We start from the raw sequence: 8054 nt of genomic DNA, 5'->3' as shown, positions 1-8054 counted from the left end.
GGTATGTTCTGTCTTTTTAGGGGGGAATTACATCGAATCCTGTCCAACAATAAAGACTCTCAGGAACTTGTAAATAATATTATATATTTGCTCTCTTTTGGGGGGGCAATGATGAATTCAAACTGCAATACATGAAATTTTATGTCCTTGTCTCAAGTTTTTATCTCATTAATGATCTTTGTTAATTTGTCCGGAACAAAAGCCCTCTTCTATAAGCTATGCGGGCCCTTTCTCCGGTTCAGTGGAACAGATATCTCTGAAATTTAGGCTTGTTCTGTTGGCAGCGCCAAGTTTGAAAGAATTCATTTTCACCCGCACGTTGAGACCATGAAAACTCATTCTTGCCATCTGAGAAATTCGAGGGCAACAGAGAAAAGCAGAGTATTTATCCCATCTGAAATTAAAATTTTCAACAAAATTCAGATATCATGAGCACATTCATCATTGCAATTTTTCCTGTGCCCAGAGTTGGCAGCAAGATCAACGAAAGTGTAGAAAAGAAAATCCAGGGGGTTGAAGAAGAGCTATATGCGTATATATATACAACCGGTCAAGTAGAAGATCGATGCACAAGGTTCAAAAAGCAGCAAGAATCGGAAACCATAAGAAACCGCCCACCCCCTGCAACATCTCGAGCGAAATACTGATCGAGCGGCTCTTTTTGGGGAAAATTCTAATTAGATTTTTAACATGCTTTTTTACATTATTAGCATGCTTCGTTCTGTTCTCATCTTGTTCAGGGTTTATCTCCATGTTTCTGCTTTTGACAATGGCACTTCGATTTCACATTTGCAGCTTCACCTGAAGGGCAGTTTATGCTCCAACAACTAAATTGCATCAACATTGGGTTTTGATACGGCAATGAGCCTCAACTCACTGTACATTTTTTGGCGAGTTCAAGTTTCCCAAAGCACAAGTAGCCTAGTGTGAGTTTCGATCGAAAAAGTTGGTCATGATTAATTGTTGGTGAAGGCGCAAGTAGGATCGTGCATATATTTGCCGTCTTTTGGGAGAAAAGATGAATTCAACTGCCGCAAGTTACGTGAAATTAATACCTTTAATGATCCTATGATTTTCTCTGGAACAGAAGCTCTCGTCTCCCCTTCTTAAAGTTAGGCTAGTTTTGCCAATGTCGAGTCTGGGAGAAATCATTTTTAGAGACCATCAAACTCGTTCATATCTGATAAATTCGAGATGTGATTGAGAAAGCAAAGTATTTTCCCGTCTGAAATTAAAACTTCCCAAAACTAACCATAAACGTTTGTTCAATTTTCCTTGTTCCCAAAGTTGGCAGCAAAGAACAGTGAAAATGTAGAAGATAAAATTAAGAAGGTACACAATGTTCAACAAGACCTACGTGACCACCGACCAGTCAAGTCGATGATTAAGAAGGCACACAAAAAATAAAAATGCTATGAGATTCCCAGTTCAGGCACGGAAAGCAAGTATTCACATTTGAAGGTTGGTCGAAGAAGATGTGAACGTGAACCATACCACGAGAATTCATTTTCGAGGACTTTCAACAAAATAAAAGAGAAGGAGTTAAACGTCCTATTATATCTTGACAACTTTGGGGTGAAACTAAAACTACAACAATTTTCCCGAATAGAATCAGGAGGAGAAGCTATTTATCTACAAAACCAAAGCATCTCTCTACCTACTAGGGTCTCATAATATCAGGATCTAAGTTCAAAACAAAATACTGACATAGTCGACAGAATGAACCTCCTAGTTGCAGCTATATGCGATCTTCCTGTGCAGGTAATCCAGAATAAAATGAATTCCAACTCCCTACCAATTTGCCAATGGTTAAAAGTCACTGGTTTGAGACAGCGAGAATTTATATTCATGCAGATGCTCACTTCGCTTGGAACTGGAAAATGAACAGGGCAAGGCTGCAGCGGCGAGCTCCCAACAACCTCCGAGTCTGCCATTTCTTTCTTCAGCCAACCAAATAGTGGGCACCTGATGGAAGAGCCTCAGGATCTAAGCCACAGGGATCTCTCATGTGACCTTCGAGCTTCCTGATAGCTAGAACTTAAATGACTCAATTGAAGCCGTCTACACATTCCAAAACCATGACTTTTACCAACTAAATCCTATTCGCAGCTCTCCAGATCAGAGCACCTTGTCCCAGGATTCCAGTGCCTGTACAGTGCTCAGACATCCCCCTTCTCAGGTAATTTCTTGAACAAACCCGACCTTCCCATGTTCAGCCTTCATGCGACCAGAGAAAGAGGTTGTAGTTGTTTAAATGGCAATATTGCCCTTCCTGAGCGACCTTGAACTTCCAGTAGCAGATGGCCATGTCTCTGTTTTCCCACCAGTAACATCATCTGGAAGTATGCAGGGGGGGAGCCGTAGGACATGCAGCACAAATTCTGGACAACTATTTACTTTCACCATCTGTCAGCAGTACTTTGGGAAGCTATCCTAATCAGAATACAGGGCCCAGATCTGACCGATTTGGAAGTTCTCTGAGGAATTAACGTCATGAAAATTGCAAAACTCCGAATCGGAGATGTAAATCGGTTCAAGACCAGGATAACCAGGAGGATGGTGGGGTTGCGAGACACTCCACCTTTCCATCAGCCTGAGATGATTTCACTTTCGCTACCACCTCCTACTCCACAACACCATGATTGCCCGAAAGGTCAATCTCTTCATTGTCCAGAGCAATAGAAGCAGGGACAAGTTCAATACAACCTTCAGAAACTCTTTCCCGCTCCTGATCAGTCAATTTAAAGGATGGTACTCTGTCAGAGAACCTCATAAGTTTTTATCCCCATTTTCCTTAGCCCGTTCATTCAACTTCTCTCTTTGATGTGCAAGGGTGCCTCATTTCGAAATCTAGAGAGCTCAATACCTTATATATATCTACCATTTCAGAAAGAAAATTATTCCCGGATAAAAATGCAGTTACTGAGTTTCTCACCTCAACCCAACTACAACCTGGTTCCTTTTTCACCCCATTAACTGCCATTGCCTTTCTCACCATCTCTGCTTCCTTCCATTTCCCGCTTGCACAATACAGATTTGATAACATCACATATCCCATCTCCTTCATTGGCTCCAAATTCTTCAAGCTTTCTCCACTAATGATCCCAATCTCGGCTTCTTCATGAGCAGCACACACTCCCAACAGAGCCTCCAATGTGCTAGTTCCTGGATTCTCCTTAACCAGCTCTTTCGCTTCCAACAAGTGTCCACCTCGCCCTAGCATGTCGATCATGCAGGATAAGTGGTCAATTTCGCGTCCCAGCCCATACTTTGTTTCCATTAACTTAAATAGGGCTTGACCTTTCTCTAGAAGTCCCAAGTGGCTGCAAGTCATTAATAGGCCGATAAAGGTTACCCTATCAGGCTTTGCTCCACATGCTACCATTTCCTCCAAAAGCTCAAAAGCCTCATTGGCCCGGCTGTGCATCCCGAGTCCGAACAGCATGGCATTCCAAGATACCAAGTCCTTGCCACTGATTTCATCAAATGCATGCCCTGACCCTGTTATATCCCCACACTTAGCATACATGTTTATCAGCCCGTTACCCACATAGACACAAGCTTGAAAACCATAAGTAATCACGCAACCATGTATCATTTTACCGTGACCCAGTGCAGCCAAACAAGAACAGGCGTGAAGGACAGCTCCCAATGACAAGTCATCAGGACGAATAGAGTTCCTAAGCATATCAACAAAGTAAATTAGTGCTTGCTCTCCCTGACCATATCTGGCCAACCCTGAAATTATAGTTGTCCACGAGATGATATTCTTCTCGGGCACTCTCTGGAAGGCCAAAAGAGCTTTCTCGGTGTCTCCGGACTTCATATAGGCATCAATGATTGCATTCCACGTGACAGGAGTCAGCATTTCAAAAGATTCAACCATCTTCACAGCATCGTCCTGGCAACAAAGCTTAGCATAAAATGTCAGGATAGAGTTCTTCGACTCTGCTGCCAATTCCCAACCACTCTTGATGATACAAGCATGCACCACAAACCCATACTGGAGTTCCAAAGATTCTGAGCAAGAATTCATTAGAGAACTCAGAGTCCACTGATCAGGCTCACATGAGCTGGCTCTCATCTCTTTGAACAGTCTTAAGCACGACTGGACTTCCCCATGCCTCGCGCAGCCTGCTATCATGATATTCCAAGCAACCGTGACGCGTTCAGGCATTGCATTAAACACTTCATTTGCAGCATCAATTTGGCTGCAATTTACATGCGCAAACAAGAGCGAGCACCAGCTCACTTCATTCCTAACGCCCATCTCTTCAAAAACTTTGTCAGCACTTGTAGGGCTTAAACACTTCCCGTACATATCGATCAGAGAGTTGTTCACTGCAGTATGACATTGGTAGCCCAACACATATACCAAGGCATGGACTTTAGCCCCATAGAGGAGCTCGCTCGACCCCGCACAAGCAGTAAGAGATGCTGTAAGAGTGAAGTGATCGGGCTGAGCACCAGCAATCCTCATGCGGCCGAATAGGAAGAGGGATTCTTGGCGAAACCCCAGCTGGGAATAGGCAGTGATCATAGCGTTCCAAGCAACAGAGTCCCTGTGTGGCATTTCGTCGAACAGCTTGCGGGCACATGATATGCGGCCTGATCTTGCAAGGGAAGATATCTTTGAGGTGATGCTGAACAAATTCAAGCTCATATATATCCCACTTTGCCCTTCAATTCAATCCGATTCCTCCGTGAGATGAGAATTAGCATCCGTTCCATACCATTTTCCCGGGCAATCTCTTTCTTCAATACACAGGACGGCGAAGGAATTTATGATAATTCAGCTGAGAGGAAAAAGAAAAACGCAATGGAATGTGTAAGACAAACCCCAAAAGTAGTAATAAGAACAATTACGGACATACATGGCCAAAATATTCGAAAGCAGACATGTGGAGAAGCAGGCAAACGGGGGTTTTCTTTTCCTGCATTCTCGACCAAGGCAGAGGCCATTGCCGTGTCGATTCGTCAATTTCAGTTCGCACTTTCGAAAGCTAAATCCTTGTCAATCAAAAGTTTTACCAAAAATGTAAAAAAAATAAGGCAAACTGAGAATGCATAGAATGGCCTAAGGCATGGTTCATCCATCCTCTGATTCGACAGGAGCTACAGAAGTTGCAGATTATCCGATATGCTCGATTAGAGAGAAGGAGATTAGGCATCCATAGAGACGCGCGCATACGTGAAGCTGAGATTCTGAGGACCGAGGCGACGGAGCTGTGACTTGCGCATGTCAAAGCTGGGGAGTGTTCAGTTCAGAGGGCGGGAGAGAAAACAGAAGAAGAGAAAAGAGCCGCGCTTTGTTTTTGGGTTATTACCAGAATTTTTAAATCCTTTTATCACAACTAAAATTCGAGGGATTTTCCCTCGATATTCTGTCATTAAGCCGGCGGTAAGCCGCCGAAAAATTTTTCCCGTGGCTCACCGGCGATTTATCGATAGAATTCGTTAGTAGTTTAAATAAAAAAACAATACAATACGTTATCGACTTTGCGAGGGAAAACCCCTCGATACTTTAAAAAATAATAATTTTAAACTGTTTTTTACTTTCCGACAGCGATGGATACATCACCCGTTATTTGGAAAATTCAAATGACCCAACCAATTGATGATCAAGCTGAGTCAGTCCAATAAAAGAAAAAATTCTCTAAACCGTAAAATCTCTCTATTCACAAGACTCGAATCTTAGATCACGCAAAACATCTAAAATTAGTCCATATGAAGAGGTGGCGAGTAGGATAGACTTTTCCACCCTCACCCACTGTTGCGATAAATCTAACAGTGAGCACGCAAATACACGTATCGCCTCAAGTAACATAGAGTGTGATAGGGTTGAGCCGGACTCTGAATATGAGGACAAATTGCATATTTCTATCGGACCGATCACCAGAGCACGTGCCAAGAAATTGGAGTAAGCCTTGCAGAACTTATGGACGCATATTCGGGAAGAGGCACGCGGTTCGAGAGACGAACAAGTCGACTCGGGACTGATTTTTGTCATCAAAAGTGCTGGACCTCATCAATACACATTGGAGCATTAAAAGATGACCACAACTACCTCAAATCTGGTTGGAATGTCTTCTAGAAGATGGCCGCCAACATTTGGCCGAATTTTCAACCAAACATTAATGACCACTCTTGTTGATTGACTTATTCAATGTTTTTCTCTTTTCCAATGCTAGGAACTTGTGTTTTCCTTAGTTGTCTTCAGATTACAAGAGCATTATAAGCTCTTCTTACATTATTATTCAGAACTTTCTGCCATTTTCTAACTTGTATGAGAGATATTCTCCAAATTGTTCTTGTTGAACTTATGCTTCAAGGGTTGCAAGTCGATTACTTGTAGTTCTTAAACTTCGTATAATATTGGTTTCTAGCTCTACATAGCTACGAGGTCAATATTCCACCCTTCGAAATCTCTATCTTGGACGATCCGGGATTTGATTCCATATTATTATTGCTGGGTTCCGCGACGGGTTCAACGGGGTTCGCATCATTTGGTATCAGAGATTAGGCTCCAAATCGAGGTTTCATCTATCCTTGTTCTTTCCTTGTTCATCATTCTGGAATTTTTAGATTGATCTTCCATTTATATCCTTTCCATTTAGTCTTGTCTAATCTATTCATAGTTATCTAAAAAAAAATCGTCCAAAAAATAATAATAATAAAAGGATCGAAGTAAAAAAAAAAGAAAAAAGAAATGGATCCGAAGTGGGCGAAGAATTTATTGAACAATTTGCTGTCTTTGTGTTGTAATTGGTTTGTGGTAAATTAGATTGATTGATTGTTTCACTGATTACACTGGCCTTAAGCTGATCTGTCATAATTGCTCTCATTCTGTTTTTCTCCGATCGTATTTGTGTCCATTCCATCTTTGATTCGTCCGAGCTCATTCCTTTCACATACATCTTGTCCATCCATATCTCTTTACTTCTTTGCTACTTGGAACTGATATTATAAGTGGCTTGAGCGAACAAGTAATTTCCTCAAGGACTTGTAATTAGATTGCTTAGTTCTCTAGAACTTTGTGGAGAAATCTACGAGAGGAAAAAGGCAAGAGCGAGTGAGATCATCATAGGGTAAAAGCCATTGTATCGAGTGAAATACGAGAGTTTGTGTGACATTGATTTGAGAGTAAACACGTGAGGGAGTGATTATAAGGTCCTTTTATTCTAACATTTCTTTGCAGATTTCAACATGTCACAAGAAAATAGCGGGGGACTTGAACAAAGTAGTGGAGAGCTTGATAAGAGCACAATCATTCGAGCTATGCAACGACAATTTGAGCGAATGAACATGGTGCTCGATACGATCAATGACCGGTTGGAGAGGCACGATGAGTGTATTGACCAGTTGTGACAAGCTCCCAATCAGCAACCAAGGAGGAACAATAACCGACAGCTGCACCTATTATTGATCCATTTGATGACCACGAGGAGGGATCCTATGGTGATGAGGATGATATGTCTTCTATTTCCACAATGAGAAGAGCTCGAGGAGCAAGAGCTGAGAGGCCATGGCGCGGATGTGGGAGGCGCCAAGAAAGAAACACCGTTGATCGTAATATAGGGTCCATCAAGCTGACCATTCCTCCGTTCCAAGGCAAGAAGGATCCCGATATTTACATCAAATGAGAAAAGAAGGTTGAGCTGGTTTTCGATTGTCACAACTACTCCGAGGAGAAGAAGGTGAAACTTGCAGCTGTGGCATTCACCGACTATGCCATAGTTTGGTGGGATCAATTGACGGTGAATAGACGCCGAAATGGGGAACGACCTATTGACAATTGAGAGGACATGAAAGCTGTCATGCGGAGGAGGTTTATCCCATCTCATTACTACCGGGATTTACACTTGAAGCTGCATAATCTTAAGCAAGGGTCTAAGACCGTGGAAGAGTACCACAAGGAGATGGAGATTGCCATGATTCGCGCCAATGTTGAGGAGAATGAGAGGCAACCGTGGCTTGGTTCATTGGTGGACTTAATCGGGAGATTGCTAATATTGTGAAGCTGCACCATTATGTGGAGCTTGAAGAATTGGTAC

The 8054-nt window shown here is 42.4% G+C and overlaps 1 protein-coding gene across 2 annotated transcripts; it reads right to left on the bottom strand.

Moving 5' to 3' along the window:
• Positions 1-1430: 1430 nt before the first annotated feature.
• On the bottom strand, positions 1431-5399 carry LOC116205774 (pentatricopeptide repeat-containing protein At2g36980, mitochondrial). Of its 2 annotated transcripts, none has more exons than XM_031538434.1 (2): positions 4875-5399; positions 1431-4796 (listed from the first exon to the last, which is right to left on the bottom strand). In XM_031538434.1, exon 2 carries the CDS (start codon positions 4661-4663, stop codon positions 2804-2806), a length of 1860 nt encoding a protein of 619 aa, XP_031394294.1. In that variant the 5' UTR covers positions 4664-4796; positions 4875-5399; the 3' UTR covers positions 1431-2803. The 2 variants fall into 2 exon arrangements, with proteins under 2 accessions (XP_031394294.1, XP_031394293.1); XM_031538433.1 differs by having other exon boundaries at positions 5192-5399.
• Positions 5400-8054: the final 2655 nt, after the last annotated feature.

The sequence above is a fragment of the Punica granatum genome, chromosome 4, assembly GCF_007655135.1.
Source record: "Punica granatum isolate Tunisia-2019 chromosome 4, ASM765513v2, whole genome shotgun sequence".
In the NCBI taxonomy this organism is placed as follows: Eukaryota; Viridiplantae; Streptophyta; class Magnoliopsida; order Myrtales; family Lythraceae; genus Punica; species Punica granatum.
This window is presented reverse-complemented; position numbering and strand designations above follow the sequence as displayed.

Excerpts from the sequence above, each read along its gene's own strand:
- LOC116205774 (XM_031538434.1), bottom strand. The coding sequence starts at position 4,663 with ATGAGCTTGAATTTGTTCAGCATCACCTCAAAGATATCTTCCCTTGCA.